This window comes from Adiantum capillus-veneris, chromosome 20, assembly GCF_014529385.1.
Source record: "Adiantum capillus-veneris isolate H3 chromosome 20, ASM1452938v2, whole genome shotgun sequence".
Classification (NCBI taxonomy): Eukaryota; Viridiplantae; Streptophyta; class Polypodiopsida; order Polypodiales; family Pteridaceae; genus Adiantum; species Adiantum capillus-veneris.
In genome coordinates this window covers 54665221-54691291 of record NC_140950.1, presented here as the reverse complement: position 1 = coordinate 54691291, position 26071 = coordinate 54665221, and the positions used below count along the sequence as shown (strand labels likewise).

Genomic DNA, 26071 nt, shown 5'->3' with positions numbered 1-26071 from the left:
TTAAGAGTATGTGAGTTGACAAACCATGGCATTTCAGGCTTAGGTGATGGCTTGTCTCTCATCTTGAACTCTTCTTCTATGTTGTGCATCCACTAAGAAACTGTTGAGAAATTGACTTTCTTATTTTCTAAGTAATTTTTATGTAATGAAATTAGGACATTTAAAGTTGTGCACTTAGCGACTGTTAAGTCTAGAACTAAAGATCTACAAGAATTGATATAAGCCATCACAAGTGGGCGGACATCTCTGATGCATCATATGATGGGTGACAAAGTATCGTGAAGGAGTTGTTCCGTAACTTTGGTGGGAAAGATCAGGTAATGGGTATTGTCGATGCTTCACAGGATGGGTAATGGGAGCATCGGTTGGGGAATATTCCATTAGTTTGAAGAGGAAACCCGAATTGAGTAACAATTACATGCAAAGATGGGGTTTGAGAAGCTTTGAAGAAAAGCAAGTTGTTTTTTTTAGTGCTTTTGGGAAAGCAAATGCTTTTCTGTAAAGGAGTCTATGTGTGCTTCGCATCCATGTATGAGATTGCATCCAGGGACACTTACGGAGTGTTGTGTAAGCATTGGTTTTTAGCTCATAAGTTTGATTTTTAAAGCAAGTTCAAATACTTTTAAAAAGTTACCGGCCAACCACTTAATAAGTGGGCACCCACCTCTTTTTAAAAAGATTAAAAATAAGGCGTCCCCTTCCTGCAACAAAGGTGTTTCAGGAATTGTGTAAGCATAAGTTGCATATCAATGCAAAGAAAAGTTTTTTAAAAAATTCACGGAGATTCACTACCTAAGCCATATAGTCTCACAACAAGGTAACATGGATCTTGCAAAGATCCAGGTTGTCCATACTGTACATGTGGCTTTCTTGGATTGTATTCGTATTATCATTCATTCGAGGCTTTGCTAATGTAGTTGGACCACTCCATGACCTACAAATAAGAAGATCCCTTTGAAATGGGGGGTGAGACAAAAACCTACCTTTGATAGGTTGAAATGCCTTCTGAGCCACAGTCCTATTTTCGTAGTACCAGATTTAAGGAGACCATTTGAGGTGCACTCTGATGCTTCAAGTGATTGCATATGTGCAATGTTTAACCAAGAAGTCCGTGTGAGAGTAGACCTCTCAAGGGTGCAAAACTGCATGTCTGGATCTATGAGAAAAGACTTATGGCTGTGATTCATGCCTTGTGTACCTAAAGGAATTATCTTCTAAGAGGAGACTTTGTGATCAAAACAAATCATCAGAATTGTCCTTACATAATGAAAATTATTTGAGAAGTAGATAAGATGGACAAACTTCATATCCATGTTTCATTTCCATATCACCATTCAGGATGAGTATCTCCATTCAACTCGGGATGGGTACCTCTACCACCACCACACAATTTGTGTGGTGGCACCATTGAGAAAGGGAATCATGGATGAAGCATATGCTTCACCTTATGTAGGTCACTGGGATATTCTCCCTATGACGTTAGCATTGGAACAATACTTCTTTTTGCTAAACCTAAAGACAGACATGGATCAGTATATTACAGAATGCTTAATTTGCCAAAAAGTGAATAACGATTGACACAAGACAATTTGGTTACTTTAACCTTTTTTCGTGCTTGATCAACCTTGGGAGAATATTGCCATGGAATTTAATTATGGATCTCCCAAAGAGTCGGACCTAAAATGATGCAATCTTGGACCATTGTGGATAGATTTAGTAAGCAAGCTCACTTTATTCCAATCAAGAAAGCGATAAAAGCGAATCATATGGCTAGGGTTTTTTAGCATAGATTTTCAAGCATCATGAGATGCCCAAGTCTATTGTGAGTGATCGAGATCCTCGTATGCTAGAAGACTTTTGAAGTGCCTTGTTTGATAACCTTGGTACGAAGTTGAAATTTTCTTATGCGTATCATCCCCAAATGGATGGATGGACTAAGATTGCTAACTCTACAATGCTGGATATGTTGAAATCCTATGTCTCGGATCGAATAGGAAAAGTATTTGCCAATATTGCACACACTAAGGATTCACTCATGGGGGGATGTCACTTGCGCACAACCATATAGGAAAACCCCCTTATCCTATAGCACTAAATCGGGCCTCTATCTACAAATGCTAAATCAATCATATACTCACTTTTTTACGATGTTTGTATAGTCAACTCAACCCCCTCCGTAATATATATATATATATATATATATATATATATATATATATATATATATATATATATATGGGTTTTGAATCTCTTTATCAAGCATTGTAGATATTGTGTCACTTAAACATTTCGCGAAAATTTCCTCTTAATGTTGACACCAATTTCCAAAGCTTATTCTACTCGCTAGGATTCCCATGACATTAAAAGCTTTCAAAACCCAAAAAGACTTTAATTTATATATGGATACATTGCAAAAATAAAGTTACAATAAGTTATCAATGTATAAACCAAAATTTTTATGCCATTTTTTTGTTGAAAAGTTATAAAAAATGAGACGGACTAAACATATTGATACATCATTTCAATTAAACTTTTCCTACATCGTCATTTAGGAAAGATCAATTTGAAATGTATCATGTATTAAAATATTGTAGATAAGTATTAGATCTTAGTTTTAAACTTTGCTTGTTGGCATAGGTCCAAAAGCCTGCAAGATTTCCATGTGTAAAAAGAACATTGATAGGCTTAAATATTCGACAACTAAATTGATAAACATCGCATAGTGATTTCCATTATGTAGTGCAACCCGCTGCTGTGAGTTGCTTTTGGGCAGGTTCAATCCATCGATTTCGAGATGGCAAAGCTAAGTATTGGATACACAACAAGGGCACAATTGCTTCTTCAAGTAAGAATTGCTAAAAAAAAACATTTAGACTCTTTCAATATATGAGTAGTTAACAATGAAGCCCCCTTGGGATCTAAATGTGAGGAATGGGGACTGGAGAATGAAACTCACCACCCAACCGTGCCCTATATAGGCCCTTGGCCATGCTAGTAATAGGACCCCCTTTATCGCATGTTCGTCTTGGCCCTTGGCCTACCCGGTCTTACCCTAGGCATGGCATTACTTTCCCCTTGGAGAAGCTTTTTCGTCTTCGAAAACAAAAGTGGTGATATCTTCATAAGAACACTAATGTTTTCCACAGTGGCATCCTCCATGTATCCAATTGTCCATTTGACTGGATAGGGTTCAGTAGGAGGTTCAATGAAATTAGGAATATCATCTTGATATTCCACATTGTTGTCCCTTTGCAACTGTTTTGTGTAACCGGTCTATATCCAATATAATGTGTAAAAGCCATTTATAACTCATTAGAGTATGCTAAATGAATTACAAAACTAAGAGGTGTCTAAAAGAATACCTCTTCTTACTTTCCATGAAAGTAACATGTTGACATAACTCATCAACAAAAATGAAGTCCTTGACTTGTTATCAATCTGCATCAATAAACAACCTCACCATACATGGCGATCAAGGTTGAGAACCTGATCTAAACATGAAGGAACTAAACTTAGTCGCAACATGCTTTGCCTCATGGTAAGAAAACTTCAACTAGAGAGATAACTTTTTCAATTGGATTGCTTGGTGCTAACGTACGTGCTAGGCATATCCTTCAGCACAAGATTAACACTTGTAATCTGTCTATCCTCTCTACATGACTGATAGTACTGATATTTGTATCCCCACTGTTTATAGACAGTCCTCCAAAATGATTGGTAAACAAGAATCACAATTCCTTGCAGCATTGTTGATTAATCAACAATGTTAGGAACAATCATCTTGGTTAACTTTAGTGAGATGATCTACAAACACCCAAACCGAGCCATGACCTCTATTGATGATTGGTAGATTTACAATTAATCTTATAGAGATATTATACATATAGTGCAAAATGCTATAGAAGCTACTAATGTCATGAATGTGCATGCTGCTCCAAATTAACCTTTGCTATTTCCTAGAGCTCATAACACTTAGTGTGTATGCATTTAGCAAAAATAGATCCGAACCTGCATATCCATAACCATACTTACTAATGCTTATGGCTAATGTATGGTCACGGCTCACGGGAAAAGAATTATACTTTCCATGTGAAAACCGTGCTAACATATTTGGACCATAATAGAATGTGAAAATCCATCACATCTAGGTACCAAATGAAGTTGTTCATTAAGAGAACATAACTTTGCTACATATGTAAACAACTATCCATTAGAGTTGTTTAATTGTACTTGTAACCTTAACAAATCTAACTAGGTATCCGACTATTTCTGACCATTGAAGTTATTCCTGATACGATGTGCTCAAAATGATCTAACAAACGAATGCGACCAACATCTAGGGGCTTTGTCGCGACACATAATTGAAATAACGAGTGCCAGTGCCAGTCCCAGAGACTTATGTTCTCTACATGTGGAATATGTCTCATATAAGAATGTCTGAAAAAATGGCATCTATCACGTACGACGTGTACTTGTATGTGGAGATAATTGTAAACACTCAGTGATATGAGTGAGAGGTACCCTCATAAACCTTTAAACCGAACTTTATGAGGTTCTAGCCCATCTTGCTCCTCTTGTGACAACATGTGTCAAACAAAACCCTACCATGTAGGTCCATAACTGCATAATGCAAAAATGTATCTGGGACATTACGACCCAAAATTCTTTACTTCTACTTGACCTTGTCATGTCTCTGAAGCAAAATAGATGAAAGCATTGAGGCTTATACATCCTACTTGGAATGGTCAAATCAAAGCATATTAAAAAATGAAATAAAACCAAATCAAATCCGCACCTGGAGGTTGAACATAGTGTTCACTTACCCATATTCAAATGCACGTGACCAAATCTCCCACCTAAAAAGGCCTAGTAACACTAATTGAAAGATGAGTAAAAATCAAGTAGTGCTACACTAGTAGCCCTGGGTGTTGCCTTTGCAATCAAACCCCTTGATTAAAATCTGTAATGCCAAACCCCTTGGTTAGACTCTGTATGAAACTGTTCAAACTAGCAGCCAACAGTGACCAACACAATCTATTGTGTCTAATAGTGATTGGAATCAACTTGAAAAGTTAAAATTATCCACTATCCCTTGACAGATTGTGAACTTCTTTCCTTGAAAGTACAACTGTGATGAGATCAAACTGTGATCCTCAACACCTATGGAGTGATTGTGTATTAGATGGGTCATATCCTTGAAAATACCACTTCTAAAGATACAATCAGTGATGTAACTAAGCAACAAATCTTTGCAAGTTGGAATCTTATTCGCAACTGGATCTTGAAATAATCTTCTCTCACTATGAATAGAAGAGAAAGATGTCTAACACTCCAAAGAAGGTAGTCATACTAAATTTTCTTGAGTGTTCAAACAAAAGATTACCTACTTAGTTTATTCATGTCATCCCATGAATTAGTTGCTTTTGATAGCTAGGCTATGCCTACTTTTTACCACAGAAAGTGTCATCTATATTGGTTGCACCTTGTGCATAGAGCCAATAATGTATAGTACCCGCCGCTGTAGACATATACAACCGTCATAAGGCAATCTACTAGCCTCAATTCTTATTAAATAGAGTATTTGATGGAATAGCAGAAGCATATACAATGATTTAGTGGAATGAATCCCATTGTACTGGTACGCCATGCATATATATCGACAAAATAAAATGCAATGGCGGTCTCAATAGTGTGAGTTGATGCTATATATGCCTTTCACCGTTTGTACTGGCATGGATACATCAGTTTGACATTTTCAAACATAAAATGTGAGTTTTGTATTTTGTCAATGTACCAAATCTATGTATTGTTATCCTTGATCCTAAGTCAATGGATAGTACTTTGGCATGGAATAGAAGCCTTGCTTCATGCTAAGTCCGTCAAAGCACTTTGCTTTGCACAAGGAAATCCTTTCAAATGAAAAGTTAAAGGGAAAAAAACAAGTAGAACTTGAAATTGGCTAACCTTTTCGTCCCTCTAAGATCAATGAAAAGACCCATGAAAATGGAAAGCGAAAAGACTTTTTTGTGTCCTTATAAAAGAGATAGTCGAGTGCACAATGATACATTTGTGTTTTTCTTTTGCTTATTTTTCCCTCTAGTGTTTTCTTAGTGTCCTCTCATTACATAAGTAGTGAATATATTTTCTTTGAAGCCATTATGAATACCTTATAAGCATAATATCACATTCCTTGAAAATGTTTGCAAAAGCATTAGAATCCAGACAAATTCATTCATTACAATTCTATAGTACACCCTTAACATAGCCCCATGGGTCGTGTTTCATCATGCACTTGTCAACAAGCACTCTGTAGCTCCAAGATGATCATTCTACCTTGTGTATAACAACCCAGCTTTCCACCTTTATAATACATATCATACTTGCATACTTTAATAGCCGCATACATCTCTCTCAATCTCCCTTGTACAACCTTAATCATTACTTGCAATTTTCATACATGAGTTCATCTTTGGTTTTGGAAAGCATCCCCACTTGACAAGCCCAACAACATGCTTTCTTACAATTCCTCCGAAAAGTGTGCATTGCTTTGGAGAATCCACCATAGATTCTTTTGCCTTTGTGGTTTACTGTCCTATCCATTGTTCCTATGAAAGTCTGGTGGGCTTTCTTGTGTGAGTACGCATCCTATCCATTGTTCCTATGAAAGTCTGATGGGTTTTCTTGTGTGAGTACGCAAGGCCCTTGCTTATTATAAACAAGGGTCTTACTTATATTCAAAAGCAACCTCTCCGTTGGTTACTTTACCCAATTATAGTAATTACTCAATTTAGAGTGGAATTGTACCTGGACTTAACAAAATTGGAGCACAAAAATCACTCTTAACATTCACTTCCAATGAAGCAATAATTTTCCATTAGGCTATATTACATGTACAAAAATAGTGGGTTGTGTGTCACCCTTTGCAAAAAAAATCCTTCAAGATACACCTCAAGCAATGGTTGACAACCAAAAATGGGCCTGATTGATTTGCCTTCACTCAACAACTTTGCTAGTGTGGAAGCTGACCTACTAGCCCTTGTTGGCAGAGGATTTAACGCGATTTTCGTCTAATAAACTTGCAAGATGTGGCACCATCCGCCAAAGTTGAAGGGCGAGAAAACTTGACACCATGTCTTACTGGATGAACCTGATCGAACCTACAACAAAAGAAGTTTTTTCTTTTGGTGTGGGGGGCAGGGGGAGGGGTTGTTTGTTTGTGAAATAGAACTTTTGAAGCTTTGTAAGAATTACCACATTCGATCAAGTGCACAAAAGATGGGAATCAGCTCAGGAACCCCATCAGCTGTAAATACAGAGTTATACAAGCACCTCTTAATTGATGTTTTGTGATAGCTGCATATTCAGCAACAAAGACAAAACATTTAGTTAGCATCGAACTACCGTCTCTTCCATGTCCATAACTAGCATTATATTAGAGCTTACCAATATAAGAAATGCAGACAACCCATCAAACCATGTCCAAGCAAAACAAATTTCTTTTCCTTTTGCCCTAGTGTGAGAAATGAAAAGCAAAAATTTCACTTGCACTTACCTCTCATGTTGTCCCAAAACACACAATAGCAAACAAGCGACCCTTCTTCTTGAATTATGAACTGTCGGTTGTAAGTTTTTTTTTTCATTAGAGACTAACACAAACTAAATTTGGATTGATGTATTGGTATTAAATAGCATAAAGATATTGTACTGTTTATGCTTTGCTGGGCATCCATGGAACCATGCAATGTGATGTCACAAAGCAACATTGGATCGATTTATCAGGAGACGCACGAGCACTTCTTGCACTACACACCAACTCACCAAATATAAAGAATTACTGAATTAATATCAAACCTCTGTTCTATTTTTTGTGCTAGATTTGATGTGGTTTACTTCTTGTGGTGTACCAGAGATGAATGATTGCAATAATAGTTGTGTGTCTAATGATCGACTTTGTTTGGATATCTACATGGGCAATCACTGTTAACAATGGTGTTTAAATTGTTGTGTACACAAGTGTCATTGAGGACAATTACTCCTTTAAATGGGGGGTATGTGACAAGACTGCTCACACACACACACACACACACACACACACACACACACACACACACACACACACACACACACACACACACACACACACACACACACACACACACACACACACACACACACACAAAACCTTGGTTGTCCCCACAAAGACCCAACCACCTGGACCCAGCTGCAGCGCTGAACTGCCCATGACATAGGGTACAAATCCCGGATTGCACCCTGTACAAACAGCCATGTGACAGCTCTTTGATGCTAAGCTGCTTTTTGGGCCACAAAAATTGAAACACATGATGTTCGTGCTCACACACACAATAAAATAGCTAAGTGATTTTTGAGTTTCTTTTGAAGGCCAAATGCCTAAAAAGTAAGGCAGAGTGCCAGCATTAGAGGGGGCAATTAGGTCATCCCACAAGAACAATTGTAACTTCTCTCAGCTAATAGTGTGATTTATTTTGTTTCCTTGTAGTTTTTTAGTTGCAGTTTGTGCGCACAAGTGCATCATCCGTCCATCAAGTGATTAGAAGATGACTGCTCATTGTACTTGGGTTCAAAAAGCAATATGACCCCAGATCAAGGAAAAGAACCTTTGATTGAGCTGCATCTAGACCTAGTTAGCTCTAATTGGCTTCTTTGGACAGAGTTATCTAAGACTAGGCTTGACATCTTGTACACGGATGCACCTTGCAAAGGGTTTTGACCGATAATAAAAATAAAAGTATTTGGGTATACTAAGCAAAAAAACTGTAAACCAAGAACAAGAACCAATTATTGAGTTTATAAGTCCAAGTTTCTTCATTATTCTCAACGAAAAAATCTTTGGTTAAGCAATGGAGCCGTAAAACACGAAAGCTTGTACGGCCTACCACGTCAAAGGCATAAAACGCGGGCGTCCATACATCTGCCACGTCAATAGCCTTCACGCAAGTTACCCTTCTTGGAGCGTGAGCATGAGCAAGCGTGCTTGGCGGCCGAAGAAAGACGAACAGCCTTGGAGTTAGAGCGTGAGACGCAGAGAGACGAACACATGCAAGAGTTGGTCCTCCAGGTACTTACCTCGAAGCTCGAGCCGGTTAAAGATGTTGGTAGTTCATCGAGTAGCACAAGCAAAGATTCGGACTCCAACAACCCCGTCACAGAGAAGTTGACATTCAGTAAGTATGACAGTAAGATGGGCCTATGTCCACGTACCAAAGGAGCAAAGGGGGAAGTTTGACCCCAAGACCCACAGCATGATCTTTGTCGGCTACAACTCTCTTTCAGTGGGATATAGACTTTATGATCCAAAGAAGAAGGAGATTGTTCTTAGCCATGATGTAGTCTTCAATGAGACCTTACCTTCAGAGGGGGTTCCCGCTCCCAAGCCTTCCACGACGACTCCTGATCTTCTGATTCTTGGAGACGCATATTTTGACTTGCCCTATGATGAGCCCTCTTCTTCTACCCCTGTCCCATAGGCCACGGAGGAGGATGCACCCTTACCCGTAGATGCATTTGACAGTGGATCTCATCACAGTGCCCATGTAGAGACAGATTTGCCAGTTGTTCCCCCCGAGGGGAGCAAGCCCGACAAGTTACCGAAGTGGTTATTGGAGACCTTGCAATCTCAGATTTTCCACCCGATTGGCGAGATTTCGATACCTCACGACGCTCACATTGACTTCGACTTACCGAGGTGGATGCCCCATTACGGAGAACTATGCATTAATGTCTTCAGTGATCCAGGACAGAGTTCCTCTTACAGTTAAGGAGGCACTTTCACTACCTCAGTGGAAGTTGGCCATGCAGAAAGAGATTGACTCCATCAAGAAGAACAACACGTGGGTGTTGGTTCCTAGGCCTCCTAAGAGGAAACTTGAAAGTGATCAAGGTCAAGTGGGTCTACAAAACCAAGTATAAAGTTGATGGTTCTCTGGACAAGCACAAGGCGGACTTGTTGCCAAAGGCTTTTCCCAGAAACCCAGTGTAGACTACGAGGAGACCATCATACCGACCGTATGTATGGCGACTATTCGGATTGATTTTGCCCTTGCTGCCCTTCACGGGTGGCCGGTTTTTCAGATGGATGTGGTTTTGGCATTCCTTAATGGCGATCTAGAGGAGGAGGTTTATGTGGAGCAACCTCCAGGGTTCGACGATCCAGAGTTTTTAGACATGGTTTGTAGGTTGCTTAAGACTCTTTATGGCCTCAAGCAATTGCCTAGAGCGTGGTACCGGAAGATTGATTCTTTTTTCCTACGACATCCTTCCAGAGATCTTTTGTTGATCCAGATTTGTACATTTTCCGTGAGGGAGGGTTAGTGACACTTGTTATCCTCTACATCGATGATCTTGTGATTACAGGTAGCCATGTTGAGCACATCCGCAGTATTATGGCAACCTTGTTAGAGGAGTTTGAGATGACAGATCTTGGCTTGCTTCATCATTTTCTTAAATTAGAAGTTAGACAGACAGAGGGGGGCATCTTCCTCTCTCAGGAGCGGTATATCCACGAATTATTGGAAGCATTTGGTATGACCGAGTGCAAATTCATCTCTACTCCAATGGATCCCAATCAAAAGTTGTCACAGTTTGATCTTCCTCTTCTAGAAAATACAATAGAGTATCGGAAACTGGTTGGTTCTCTCATTTGGGTACTCAACACTCAATTTGATATCAGTTTCCCAATGGGTCTACTCAATTCTTTTATGCAGAAACCCGCCAAGTCACACCTGCAGCAGGCCATCAGGGTCCTGCAGTATTTGAAGGCAACCTAGTCATTTAGCATTCACTATGCAGCTGGAGGTTCGGATCCCCACGTCATTCTACGAGGATGGAGTGATTCAGATTGGGGAGGTGATCCAGACGGACGACGGTCGACCACAAGTTTTACTTTTTCTTTTGGCTCAGGAGCAATTTCATGGAGCAACAAGAAACAGCCAACAGTTGCTTTGTCTTCCACAGAGGCAGAGTGCTGTGCTGTTTGTAGTGCTTCATGTGAGTCAGTTTGGATTCGGAGGCTACTTTTGAAGATGGGCTTTCCGCAGCAGACGACCGTTATGTACTCAAGACAACCAAAGTTGTATTGTCATTGCGAGGAATCCGGTGTTTCACGCCCGGCCCAAGCATATAGAGATTCAGTACCATTTTGTTCGTGAGAAGACACAGGATGGCTCTATCCGACTAGAGTACATCCCGACTTCCGATAACCCTGTTGACATCTTCACCAAACCTCTTCCACAGGCATCCTCTCATGCCAGCTCCCTTAGACTCCTTCCACGTCTAGGAGCTGAGAGAGGGTGTTGTTCATCTTCCTGTCCGGTGGTAGCTCTGGTATCTCCTAGGAGCAGATTAAGGAGTGAGGGCTATTTTGTGGATGTGCCCGGCCGTACTTGAGGTAGATGTACCTATTCTCGACGGTGCACATCATGGTGTTGCTCACCCGATAGGTTGGTATGAGGTAGGACCCCTGTTCCTAGGGTTTCCTAAGGTCAGATTATGGAGTTATCTGCACTTAGGCCACTAAATATGTGTTCCAGGTCACTTTTAGTGAGTTTATATATTTATTAGCCATTTTAGCCAATTTCCAGAATCGTGGGGTTTTCTAGCTGAGTAGGGAAAATTGGAGTTTGTCCTATCTAAGCAGTCGTTCCTTCCTCCCCATTGTACTTTTGGCAAGTTGTTGAATGCAGATTACCAACGTTTGGGCCCTCTCTCTCTACTAGCGTTTTTTCTCTGTAGCGTTTGCATTTTGTGGCTCTCTCTCTCTCTCTCTCTCTCTCTCTCTCTCTTTGCGTGTGCGCGTGCATGCACATTGTGAAAGCACCTTTAAGGCAAACCCAACAATCCTTTCAAGCAAAAGTTCAATGTCATTAAACCCTCAAAATCTCACCAATTTTTCTTGCCATACTGACATGTCCACACTACATGATTGGATGCTTACACAAATAGATAACCTCCTAGCAATACCACCCACGAAGAACCTCAAAAGAACTAAACACTTCAATCACCTTCACAAAGAATACCTTGGCATGACCTGATGGTCTACGGAAAAGGCCTTTCCAAAATCTGCATCCATGTATTTCAAGCTTCTTGACATCAAGGAGAACTTATCGAAGCTTAGAAATAAGGCAATCTTCTACGACACCCCTAGAAGTCCTGCTGCACTCTCCCCTAAAGGCTTGCGTATAAGCTCGATCACCTTCTCTCGATCATTGCGAAACCATGGGAGAAGAGTCTTGTAGGATCCCTCTACCAAGCAAGCCACCTACAAGATGCATAAAGTAGAAGCATCAAAACCAGGGTAGTTTTCGTACGACGTACGGAATGTCTCGTTCCATACTGCGGGTCACGTACCGTCCCGTACGTTTCGTACGTTTTGTATGTTTTATAAAAAATAAATAAATAATAAAAGCAAAATTCACAATTGTGAATGGATTACATTGAGCAGCCCAACTCTCTCTCTCATGCTCTAGCCTCTTCCTATTTAAGCAATGCCTCTCCATCTTGTTCTCCAACACTTCCAAGCTCTCAATGCTCAATGCTCCCATGTTCTAGCTCTCAAGTGACAAGCTCTAGAGACTAGAGTCTTGCCTCTCCATCTTCTCTCCATTGGGTCTCTCCCTCTCAAGCTCCCATTGAAGATCTCATAACGTCAAGTTTCTTTAAGTGTAAAGTTTAAACCCAAGGGCCTGAGCCTTAGACGTAAGAATTCTTTGTTTTTTTATTTTGAACGTACGTAACGTCATCGTACATCTTAATATTTTTTAGTTCGTTTAGTACCGCACATCATCGAACGTGTACAAAACGTACGGGACCGTACGAGACCACTATGATCAAAACTATATAAAGTAGAGTTAAAGTTGGTATATTGATGGGCGTCCTTGAGATAACTGACCTACTCATGCTTTTAATTATTTCAAAAGTAAGACTTTATGTCTGTGGAAAGGTCGTCACTGGATATTCGTTCAAAAGTATGACTTAAATCAGGTGGTCATAAACTTGTTGGCAGCAAACCACATATCATACTGCTGTTAAGAAGCCCAATAAGATAATAGAGGATAAGGAGCATGCCTTGTCCTCTCAAGAATGCTACTTTGTTCCCCCCACGATAACAAAGACGCCCCATCAGCGTGAACAATTTCAGCAATACAACATGATCAAGCCACAAGCAGTTTGCAAAATCTTGATGAGCAACAGCAGCCATGCTGCTAAAAGCAAACATTCAAATGAGTTTCTCACTTACTTGCAGGTGGGCTCGTGCTCGTGTATCCTCGATAAGATGTGCGTGCTTTTGTATTCCCTCATTGAAGAGCTCATGAACTCTGCTCCGTATCAGTGACTCTTGCCCACTCACTTGGTGATGGTCTCTGTACAAATAGTAATATTAAATGAAACGTTCACAAATCCCTCTCTCTCTCTCTCTCTCTCTCTCTCTCTCTCTCTCTCAGTGCGCGCGTACAGTGCATATTGATTTCATTTCCATTATTCCTGCGTGCAGTGATTCGGTGAGAAGAAAAAGAGAAGAGAGGGAGTCAGAAGAGAACCTCACGCTCCCAAGCAGGGAGTCGATGTATGTTCGATACTGCAAGGCTTCTGTACGCTTAGCCACTGCATTTTGCAGCCACTTCCATAAGCTCGTTTGCATGGATCTCTCTCTCTCTCTCTCTCTCCCCGCGAGTCCTCACTCGTTCAGCTGAACATTTTTAGTAGGGTACAGGAGCCAATTTAGATGAAAGGCAAATTCCTGCCCATTTATTGCATCATTTCGATCGTGGTGGAAGATCTGCACGACACCTCTGTGCCGCAAAAAATCTGAGCGCGAACGCGACGACGAAGAACGAAACAAAGTTCGCAACTCTGTGTAAAGCAAGGTGAAAAATCACAGTGGCCTACTAAGAAGGTATGTTCTAGAAAGTGGCCTGCTAAGAAGGTATGTTCTAGAAAGTGGGGAGAATGAATGGTCAGACATATGGGAAGAGAAGGTATAAGATAGAATGGTCAAACCAAAATATGCAGTTAGTCCTTGTGGTTGTGGGAGGTAAATGATGATCATAGTTCGTGTAGTTTGGGCTCCTTAAATTGGTGTCTACATTGAAATCACGTATGATCATTGAAGGAGAATTTTCTGTTGAAAGGAAAAAAACATTAGATAGTGTTTGAAGAAAGGAGGGCTATGAGGTGGATGGATTTCAGTTTAATGTCTCTATGGTGAGAGGGTGCATTGTGGGTAGGCTGATGGTTGTTGCTATTATTTTTGTGTTGAAGGTAGAGATCGCTTCATGTCTTTGAATATCAATTGTTTCTTTGTAGTTGGATCTACTTTCTAACATGCTTAACTTTATAATCTTTGGATCTACTTTCTAACATGCTTAAGTCTGTAATCTTTGGATCGATTATTGTTAGATCTACTTTCTAACATGCTTAAGTCTGTAATATTTGGATCGATTATTGCCCACAAGGATGTCGATTATCAAAGTGGCTAGTTGAGAGATTAGCGCTAAGGCAAATGCTCCAGATTCCATGAAGTCTCTAATTGCCTTCACAATGTTGGATGTATCTAGTGAAAACACCACCTTGAGAAAGTCTATGAGCTTCTTCTCAAGTATCATCCCAACCAGCTCTTGCACAACTGAGAGAGTAGCTCTCTTGTTGAGAAGATTGATTTAATCCGGTGTCTGAGCTAAGGCAAATGCTCCAGATTCCATGAAGTCTCTAATTGCCTTCATAGTGTTGGATTTATCTGGTGAAAACACCACCTTGAGAAAGTCTATAAGCTTCTTCTCAGGTATCATCCCAACCAGCTCCTACACAACTGAGAAATTAGCTCTCTTGTTGAGAAGAATGATCTGATCTAGTGTCATCTCAACATCTCGCAAAGAGCCATCTGATCTGCTAGTAGCAATAAGTTTCAATGCAACAAGCTCTATGTCAATCCTTTCCAAAAAAGCAATCTTCTGAAGCCTTGAAACTATGTCAGACTCTTTGATCTTTGAGAACAGGTACTGCTAACACCGAGAAGGAGCCATGCAAGGCAACTGCTCGGCATCTATTGTGATGAGTACGAAAGCCACATAGCTAGGGGGCTCTTTTAAGCTCTTCAAGAAGGCATTCCCTGCATCCATAGTCAGAGCATGGCACTCATCTACGATGAAGACTCTATCCCGAGATGAGGGCGGCAGAGATATGTGCTTGAGAAGAAGCTTCATACTCTCAATCCCATTGTTTTTCCCTTCATCGAAAGAGGAGCATTCCTTGCATGTCTCGCAAGGCCGGAGCTCTTCTAAAGACATCCAATTCAATGCATCAGTAAAAAATCCTTGCTGCACAGGTTTTCCCTCTTCCCCTTGGACCTTGGAACAGGTACACTAGAGCAATTCTACCTCTCCGTACAGTATTAGATAGAGATTGGGCTACCATGGACTACATTACAAGGTCCTTGAACATTTTGGGTCAATGTTTCTGGCTCGTGCTGCAATGTCGGCTAACACCTGATTATTGCATAGACAAACTGACCTCTTTGACCTCATTCTCAAAATCACTCTTCCTATGACTATGCCCATTTTTGTACCTTTCAAGCTCGTTAAACCTGCTAGCCTTCTTGTGCTCGAGCCCTCTATGGGGGTTCCTATCAAGCTCCACTCAAGAGCCTGCAACATCATCTATTTTATAGTCATGAAAGGATTTAGGCTTAGCATCAAAGGGACAGTTTCAGAATCAGAGTCAAATGAGATAAAAGAACCCTCCAAATTTTACTTGTCCCATCCTTTCTATGTCGTGAAACCAATATCGTCACCCTATCCTGCGTTTTGATACCACTGAAAAGCACCCAGGACCTACATAAGAAGGCATGGAAGAGTCATCCTTGTTGACATGATGGCCACAATATGCCACAACCAAATCTCTGTGCTTCTGACTCTTCATCTTGTCCATCCTCAAAAGGATAGACAGAGACAAGCAGTTGATGCTTCCAAGATTTGACATAGCTAGTCGGTTGCAAAGCAGACACCATATCCATGGACCCTATATTGTCCTCATCTTGAAGCCTCCTATGGCCTCTCTTTCTTTCAAGTCCTCTAATGTCTGTAGAGAGAAAAAATTGGATGAATGTATCGATTCTCCAAGGAGCTGCAAAGGCTCTCCATCTCACCTTCAGTTTTGCTTCGGTGCATACTGTAATCCCTTCTTAGCTAGAATTCTCTCATGAGCTTCCTTATGTTATATAGATCTAAGACATGGTGGCTTGCTCTTCTCCTACCCCTTTTCCACCAACATTCTCCCTCTTTATTCTAGTTAGAGTCTCCACATCATAACCATCGCTCCTCCTCCTCTCTGAGACGACCTCAGGTTCACTTACCCAACCAGTAGACTGTCTGGAAATTTTGCAGTGCAACAAGCTTGCGTTCATTCATGAGATGGTTTCCATCTTGTCAAAGTCGAGAAATTCTTCCATCTATGGAATTATTAGCGGAGTTCTCTTGCTGTTCAGGACGAGGCAAAAAACGGAAACAAGGGCAGTGCGGCACAATATCAGTGTCAAGTTGAGGAGGAAGAAAAGAGACAAAAGATCCTCATCCAATCTTGGAGAAGATCCCTACTGGTTAATCATTGAAAAGGTAAGTGTAAGCCATCCCTCACGACTAAGTGGCACAGGCATGGGGGGGTGGGATCTACGACGGGGGCATTGTGAGCCGTAGATCCCAAATGTAGGTACCCTAGATTACTTTTGTAATCTAAGATAAAAAGTAATCTACGGTACCATTATTTCGAAAGTAATCTAGGGTACCCCCATTTTGGGGCGTCGGGTTTGAACCGGTGACCTCACGCATGAGAGACGCCTACCCTAACCACTACGCCATGCGTGCGTTGTAAAACGTGGTGGCCCTAATTTACTTAAAACATGTAAATTAGGGGCGGGCGCCGAAAGTAAATTACGGTACGGTAGATCACTTTTATTATAAAAAGTAATCTAGGGTATCCTAATTTACTTTCGGCACTGCCACTAGGATCTACGGCCCACAATGTCCCCGCTGTAGATCCCACCCTCCCATGCCCGTTCCACTTAGTCCTGAGGCAAGCCACCACATGTCCCCATCATCCATGGGAATAAGCACACATGGGGAACTAAAATCGCATTGAATGTGGATGGTGGTATGGTGAAGCCAATGCTTGTGTGCAGCAACATCACATAGGGAATAAGCATCTACAATACTAGCACACAGGTGGACGAAAGTGGGAAGCGAGCGTTGAGCATACATTCAATCATCTTCTGGTTACGAGAAATTCCTTAATGATAAGGAAAAGGAGGAAACTAAAATACTACCCCAAACCATACACGTGTTGAAAGCTGAGAATTGGACGACCTTCACCCATAGTGCACTAAGGCCTTTAGCAGGCCAAAAAAGGGTACCAGTTATAGTACTGACAAGGAAGATTTTAGAGATGTTGCACCAGCAAAGCTCGAACTCCGGATCAGATGGAGACGATGCAACCACGTCTCGGCTAACCACAAGCGGGCTCATTAGTGGGGTACTCACTACCTTCCCCTCCCTGCATATTGAAACTCTGCAAGAACTTTTAGATATAAGATTCCTAAGAGAACTTAAGAATACCCTTTTTCCTATCTCTCTTCATTAGCTTACCAAGAAAATGATTTTCTTTGTCCAAATCCTTCATAGGGAAGTTGTTGCTCAATAATGAGCATGCCATCCACATATAAGATGAGAATGGCCAATGAACCATCATTGAGTTTTTGTGTATACAAGCAATGATCCTCTTTACTCCTTCTAAATCCCTGGGAATGCATAAAAGTGTCAAAATTTTGATACCACTGATTTGAATGATGCTTTAAGCCAGAAAGCGCTTTCTTGAGTTATAGAAGCTCATTCTTCAAGTCGCTTCATGTAAACATTTTCCTCAAGATCCTCATGAAAAAAGACTATCTTCATATCCATTTGGACAAGCTCCATGTTCTAAATGGCTACTAGTCCAAGCACTGTATGCAAAGTAGTTATCTTGACCACGGGTGAGAAGGTTTTTGTCAAAATCAACTCCCTCATGTTGCTTTGATCCCCTAGCAACCAATCTAGCCTTGTACTTAGGCTTTGCATCATCATATGTAAACTTCCCATTTGCAAGGTAAAGCCTTCTTGCCTTCTAGTGATTCAACCAAGTCCCATGTCTCATTGTTGACAATCAAGTTGTACTTTGATTGCATGGCCTGCTCTTACTTGGCCTTGTCATCCATGTGGATGGCTTCTTTGTAACAAGATGACTAATCGCAATCTGTTAGCATGACATAGTTCAACCCTGGATGAAACTACTCAGGTTGATGCAAGGATCTACTAGAGCATCTCAAAGCCTGAGTGATGCTCTCTACTTTGCCAATTGGAGCACTACTAGTGGAAGGTGCATCACTAGCCTTTTAAGTTTTCACAGATTTTGAGGCAATGTCCTCGAATGTGATTTTTCTTTGCTCAACCCCTTTGATAAGTTTCTTGTGCATGTTCAACTCGTTGAAGATTACATGTGAATTGTGAATTACTTTAAGAGATTCCAAATGCTAGAGATGATAGCCCATCTCTCCATCTACACCTTAACCAAAGAAAATGCACTTGTGTTACTTTGGGTCTAGCTTTCTTCAAAATTCTTTGGACACATGTGCATATACCTCACATCTAAAGACACACAAATAATCATAACATGGCTTCTTTTAGGACCACATCTCCTTTGGAATTTGATAATTCAGTGGTGTATTAGGTGACCTATTATTGATATGTATCATTGTAAAAAGTACTAGCTCTACCCAAAAAGGTTGCGTTAGATTTTCCAATATAGGATGGTTGTGACTTGCTCTTAAATTGTTCGATTCATCCTTTCTGCAACTCCATTTTGATTGGGTATTTAAGGAGCAAAAAGCTGCCTCTTAATACCTCTCTCTTGCTACAAAAATTCTCAAACTCCCTGGAGATATACTCTCTAGCATTATCGGTACGCAAGCTTTTGATCTTCTTGCCAGATGAATTTTCTACCAATGCTAAGAATCTCTGGAAAGTAGAGAAGATGTGATCCTTATAACATAAACCCACACCTTCCTAATGGAATTGTCTATGGAAGTCACAAAATAGCTAGCTCCCTCTAAAAACTTGGTTGACATAGGACCACAAGCATTGCTAACTTGGGACATGTCTAACATTCTTGACTATAAGTTCCATGCCATTATGCAAAACTAGCTTGATGTCTCCAGCGCAATGTATCTCAAGCTCATAGGAATCACCGAGCTTCACTTTACCACAAGTATGTGCATACGTAGAGAGCCATTCTCTATGAGGTGTCACATGGAAACTGGCTCCAGAATCTATGAACCGCTGGTCAAATCAAAGCTAGCATCTTGTGCAATAAGAGAATGTGGCTAAGATCTGTTGTAAAGACTAGAACGTCTAAGAAATTTTGGACCTTAGGTACATCTACAATCTTAGGAGACTCTAGCACATTGAGCTCCTCAATCTGAGTTTTCTCTTGTTGTCTTGAGACTTTTTCTTGTCTTTGCCATGCACAACAATCTTTCTTTAAATGTTCTTTCTTGTGGCAATGAAAGCACTCAACATTGCACAATGAACTTTTAGATTTACTATGAGAATTCTCACGATCTTTGGTTTTCGCATGGTTACGAGTGCAACCTCTCTGAACTTTTCCACTAACATTATACGTATCATCTTGCTTTTCAGGCTCCATAGACTTCCTATGTATCTCTTTACTATGTAGACTAGAAACTATGACATCATAAGCTAATTTCCCTCAAGTGCTGAGTTGTTAATCATCATGAAAAATATGTCCCATGAAGAGGATAGAGAGCACAATAAGAAGATAGATGAGAATTCATTGTCAAAATTGAGTCTCTGTGATGTCAATTGGCAAAAAAGTACATTGGCACATTCAAGTGCTTAGAAACTATGTCACCTTCTTTCACACATAGTTTGAGAGCTTCTTATATGTATTGCAGAGCTTGTGCCCTAAGGCTTTAGCATAGCTACACCCACTATGGTGTATTACACAGACTCTATGAGGTGTAGACATTGTTGCTTGCATTTTGGCATCCCATTTTCTTGTAAATTTGTACATATGGACATGAACATTGTCAATCATTTTTTGGATGAGCATAAAATCATTAAATCATGCCAAACAACTTGCCAACTAGCCTCATGTATATATGTGTACATAGTGCTTTGAGTCTTGGAAGTGACCATGTAAAAAATCATGTACAAAGGTTTGGTTTTGTTGGGCTTGGGTGCTGATGTTTTGGGTTGTTCAATGTAAAGACACGGATCCCACGGGCAAGGGCACCTTCTTTCACACATAGTTTGAGAGCTTCTTATATGTATTGCAGAGCTTGTGCCATAAGGCTTTAGCATAGCTACACCCACTATGGTGTATTACACAGACTCTACGAGGTGCAGACATTGTTGCGTGCATTTTGGGCATCCCATTTTTTTGTAAAGTTGTAGATATGGACATGACACATTGTCAAGCATTTTTTGGATGAGCATAAAGTCATTAAATCATGCCGAAAAGTTTGCTAACTAGCCTCATGTATATATGTGTACATAGTGCTTCGAGTTTTGGAAGTGACCATGTAAAAACTCATGTACAAAGGTTTGGTTTTGTCGGGCTTGGGTGCTGATGTTTTGGGTTGTTCGATGTAAGGACACGGATCCTACGGGCAAGGCCACCCGCATGGCCGGACAATGTGTACGCTAGGGGGAGGCTATAAGATAGCATGGTTGGGTGGAGACCAACACAGCATTACTCTCGTCCTTTCACTGGTATCCCAATTATTCTTGGGAAAGGGGAAAAGCGGGCTGCATGTGTATGCAACGCGCATCCTCTCTCCCATGATCTGCAGGCGCCCCCGCAATGTAGCAAAAAGAAGACATGCACGGAGTTCTGTGCGCAGTACGAGGAGACAATCAACGAACATCGATTGACGCTACCCACCTACGCCCTCCACAACACACAATTAAGGCGGGAGACCAAGGCAAACTCGATTGGCCATAGAGGCACCGAGACTCTGTTGGTTGCGTGCGTAGGAAGGCCCTCTAAACCCTTGCATGAAGGAGGGTTGAACCCACCCCATGAGGCAACACTCTACCATCCAAGCTATTGAGCCTTGTTGTGTATAACAAGTAAAGATTGCATATTTGTGTTGACAAGGAAAGCTTTATTGCTCATCAAGAAATTGTTAGGCCAATGGCAGGTAAAGCATGATTCCTTAAAGCATTGGTTCTTTGCCATCAAAAAACTGCTGAAGTTCTTTAGAGAGATCCAATTTAAGCATGGGAAGAGAGAGCAGAACCAAGAGGCAGACCAGCTAGCAAGCAACAAGGTTGCGGGTACATGTTGCAAGCATATATGTGGCCCCGACCACGTACACAAGTAGGGAGTCATTGAGGGATGGAATATTTTTTGAGTACAAGGTAGTGTCCTCAAGGTTTGTCCAAACTGCAGCAGAGGAGGATAGTTCAAAAAGCTTGCAAATTTACATTAGTAGGTGAAGACATAATGGCTTTTGGCAGAGATGGGGTTGCTAAGGAGAGTGCTCTATAAAGAAGATATTAACTTGGTGCTAGAGCAATGTCATGAGGAGAGCGGACACCAGGGAAAAGATCAAGTACTATTTCGAGTGTTGAGCATGGGTTTTTTGTGGCGTTGAGTAGTGAAGGATGTGCATTATTGGTGCAAGACCTGCCATGAATGCGAAACTCTAGAAGAGAGGCGTTTGGTAGCCGAGTCACATGGGGCCATTGTATCTTAGAATGATTTTGAGAAGTGGGGTTTGGATGCCATTGGTTGGAGAATCTCCCTCCACTAAAGCTTTTCTCTGAGAGCTATGGCTTCCACGTCTTCTCGCCCAAGAGGCTCCAGGTGTTTATTGTCTCTCACACCAACAACCAACAACTTCACTTTGCCTAGAAGGCCAAGTAGTAGCATATCCTCAATTACAATATCAACTTCAATAAGTGCAGAGAACCAATGGGTTGGACAAAGGATAAACAAAGGTTCATGGGTCCTCATGCAACCAAGAAGACCCAAGAGGTCTAGTGGTATCAACGTTTACCGCTCAGCATGGAAGGCCAGAGTGTTGGATTTCAAAGTTGAAATCGGCAAAAGATCTGTAAAGGAAGTTCTTGTTCATCATGTGTTTACCCATCCAGAGGTGATAGCAAACGGTGGAAATGTATCAGATATACATCAACCACGTTGCAATTGTAAGTACTCTTGACATGTGAACTTACTGATACTCTCATTATAACTTTTCTTATATATTTTGCAATGTTTCTCCCGCTTGTTATGAGCAATGTCTCCATTCTTCACAGCTCAATTACATTAGATTTGTCATTTGTACTTATTGATACTCTTAGTTTAACTCTTCTTATATATATTGCAGATGTTTATCCCTCTTCTTATGAGCAATGGGAGCCTGTGGAGTGCATAATAGGCCTCTTCCATGTTGTTCATGCCCACATTGGTTCTCTACAGTATTCAGGGAGGAGCAGCAAAAGACTGGCTGATGAGGGAATATTTTTTTATGACCACTTCTACCAACTCAGCTCAGGGAATAAGAATGGCATGTTGGAGAAAGTGCCTCTACCAACCGATTGGAACATTGTGGACTGGCCAGTTCCCGAGGAAACAATGGTGGAGGCAATGCGAAGTAAGCTCTACAAAGATATACAAAGGTCTCTACGTAGCTCTATTCCCACCAAACTGGTTAGAATTGCAAACTTTTGTCCTGTTGCACTCTTCATAGAGCTGTTTCATAGCTACAACATCCGTGTTTCGAAAACTATGTTCATGTGCAAGTCATTTCAGCAGTCATCCTGTGACAAACTTCTTGACAGAGGATGGTATGCAAAGGAAGAGATTGGTTTACGGTGCGAGGTCGCGCTTGATACTCTAGTTGTCAAGTACATGATTGCAAGCCAATCACTGTTACTCTCGTTTTGGTATATGCGATCACAAATGCTCAATGGTAAGTACATTCCTATGGACCAGGTTTCTGCAGGTTTGGAAGATAATACTGCTGTGGATGTGGAAGTGATTGATAAAGAGCATGGCCTACTGTTGGTGGTTACAATAAGGGAGCTATGCAGTCTTCAGCATTTGCGGCATGACATAATTGAAGAGTCAATGGACAAGGACCTATCAGATTTTTCCTTTTTCCTAGCTGGCCGTAAGGTGATGCGGCGAAGGGAAAAAGATATTTTGTGCAAAGAGTTGGATGGTCGGGTTGAAGTAGTGTCAATGTAACAGATATTCTTGTGAACCCAAGTGTATACAAATGACTTTCAATACATGAAGTTTATTGAGATCATTTTTCAATTGTGCCCTGTGAAAAAGTGTGCTTGAAATACATTTCTTTACCATGTCAAATCTCTCTCTCTCTCTCTCTCTCTCTCTCTCTCTCTCTCTCTCTCTCTCTCTCTCAATGTTAGACAAGACAAAGACATGATAGAAGAGTCATCTTAATTCATTAGAAAGTACAAACTCGTCCGTGAACAATGGACTGAGATACAATTTCTGTAAGTATGGAATCAGAATGTCTTCAAGGTAAAAATCGAAGGAATGCCCCTCGAAAGAAGGTGGTGAGATAGTTGTTCCCGACGGATTTAGTTCTCCCTTTTCAGGAGTATCATCAATCAGTAGTGTATTAGTTGCATCAAAGGGTACACCGATTTGGCTGAACAGTTTGTACAAAAGAGGTAAGTGTGGTTTTTTAGGGTGGTAGTGGCCCTCAACGGTAACGCATTTTCTTTGATCATACAAAAAGGCAAAATCTGACGTGTGAGCGTGGCATACACTGCAAACTATTGTAACTAGTGGAGACAAGTTTTGCCTTTGTATTGAAGACCATATGGCAACTCTGAAGCGCGGAAGAAGAAATTGAATAAATTCCTTGGTTCCTGGACGAACCACGACTCGACAAGTTCCCATCTGAAACGTTTGCAAATCCTCAAAGGGTTCTGTGTCACCGAGAGGCACCCGCATCAACAGCAATCCATTGACGTCCAAGATAATCAACCTCTGTAAAAGTTGAAAAGTACATATAAGTAGTTAGAAGCTGAACATATTTTGCCATACTTGAATAGACATTACCGGAACAACCGTATCTACAGGTAGCAAGGGTCCATACTGGGTCTCTGTAGTGTTCATGTCGTTGTTGCTCTCCTCTGCTTTATCTTCATAGTCATCATTCACATCTTCATCAGGGGTCTCCCCCATGGCTCTTTCTGCCTCATTCAAGGTTTCCTCCAAGGTCTTTTCCTCTCCCTCGGTTGATCGGCTTGCCTCATACATCCTTGCCTGATCCATATCAGTTTGCTCATCCCTAGACCTGCTTTCCTCATCCATATCCTTTTGCTCATCTATAGGCCTGCTTTCCTCATCTTGGGTTTCTGCCATAGGCTCTTTTGGCTCCTCCACTAGCTGACTTGGCTCTTTCATTGTCTCCTCTGGTTGTACACTAGCACCTTCCATATGCTCATTTGACCTTTCCTCATCCTTGGCTCTTTCATCTTCTACTGATATGACCCCCTCGGCCCGTTGTGATTCCACTGTATCGGATGCAGGGGTTTGTCGTGGTGGCACGTCATGTATTGTTAGATCAATAGTGCGGTCATCCAAGCCGCTATCTTCAAGCTCTCTGGGGCTAGACATAGTAAGCAGGTGTTGTATTAAACTTACCCGGTATCTTTGCAAATAATCATATGTGTAGTTTTTTAAAGCACTCTGCAAAATTGAAAGACCACATGGTGAGAATTCTTTTATAGACTAAACCAAAACTAACTGAATGCATTGCCAAATGGGTACCTTAGTCATGAAAGGTTTTAATGCAAGTAGCTTTGCAGGACATATTCTGCATGGAGAAGACATCTCCAGCCGCAATAATTTCCATCGGTTTGATTTGGGACAGGTACATCTTTGATTGGGGCCTTGTATAGTTCATACCTTCCACATAGCTTACCATAGGCAAGCAACAACCTCTTTATACAACTGCACAAAGCAATGTCAAGATGTTAGCATGAGGCTTCAAATTTACATGGATATCTATAAAAACACTTTCTGATACAAAACACTTACAGCCTAATTTCAGGGTGGGTTCCTTTTATTGAATTGAACACCCACACTGCTGGTTGGTCAACATCAAGGCATATGAGACTCCAGTGATGGTTGTTCTCATATGGAAAGATGATGACAGTAACTTCCAGCATAGCACAGTGGAGAAACCAACTCTCAAAGGTTTCAGATGGACTGTTCTTTTGTCTAATTATCACTGACATTTGTGGATCAAGAAGAAACACCTCTGTGTGGGTGTGCAGTGGGAGTTGACTTTTGATCAGGCTGCAGAGACTCTACCTGAGTTAGCAAACCTATTATCTGAGTTTTCAAAGCTAGCAAGATAGTAACACTTACTTAAGACAAGCATAGATAATTGTGTCTGAAATCTGATCATCTGGATTCTGCAATAAATTAATGTCCACTTTTTCCAGAGCTAGCTTTCTGGCTCCGTCTACAAATGGTATCTCTGCAAGCAAACCATCCTTCATTGAAAGTAGAGTTTCTTGATTGCTTGCCTCTATGGACAGGGTCACATTGCATTCTGTTTGCCTCTGGGACTCCACTGCTACTTTTGCTTTCTCCTTAAGCTCTGCTTCCCTCATGTCCTCTGTTTGGCGAGCAATAGTCTCTGCCCTTGCCCTTGTATTCACATCATGTGTGACATCTGCAACTGTGAGTTGTGGCACTAGCTCCGGGGGGTATAAAAAAATTTCCCTCATTTTCTTATCCTTGCAGACATTGGGGACCAGTAGTTTGTCATACCTCCACCTTATTCTTTTCAGTGTCTCACTATCTTTGTCCATTATAGTAACCCTGTGGGCATGGGCTGCAACAATGGTCATGTCACTGAAGTACTCCAGTAGGAAGTCCTCTGCCTCTTCTTGTAGAGCCATTAATGCCACCACCTTCCACCTTTTGGTGCCCCAGG

At 41.1% G+C, this 26071-nt stretch overlaps 1 protein-coding gene and 2 pseudogenes across 2 annotated transcripts; 1 reads left to right on the top strand and 2 right to left on the bottom strand.

The window, feature by feature from the left end:
- Window positions 1-6845: 6845 nt before the first annotated feature.
- LOC147432539 (uncharacterized) lies at window positions 6846-13707 on the bottom strand (annotated as a pseudogene). The gene is made up of 5 exons (XR_015185451.1): window positions 13575-13707; window positions 13274-13397; window positions 12054-12295; window positions 7252-7353; window positions 6846-7157 (listed from the first exon to the last, which is right to left on the bottom strand). The product of XR_015185451.1 is annotated as an uncharacterized LOC147432539 (transcript).
- Window positions 13708-13793: 86 nt separating this feature from the next.
- On the top strand, window positions 13794-23337 carry LOC147432537 (uncharacterized). The gene is made up of 2 exons (XM_086491599.1): window positions 13794-13930; window positions 22472-23337. The coding sequence occupies exon 2, from the start codon at window positions 22654-22656 to the stop codon at window positions 23332-23334; it is 681 nt and encodes a 226-aa protein (XP_086347725.1). The 5' UTR covers window positions 13794-13930; window positions 22472-22653; the 3' UTR covers window positions 23335-23337.
- LOC147432538 (uncharacterized) lies at window positions 14436-17996 on the bottom strand (annotated as a pseudogene).
- Window positions 23338-26071: the final 2734 nt, after the last annotated feature.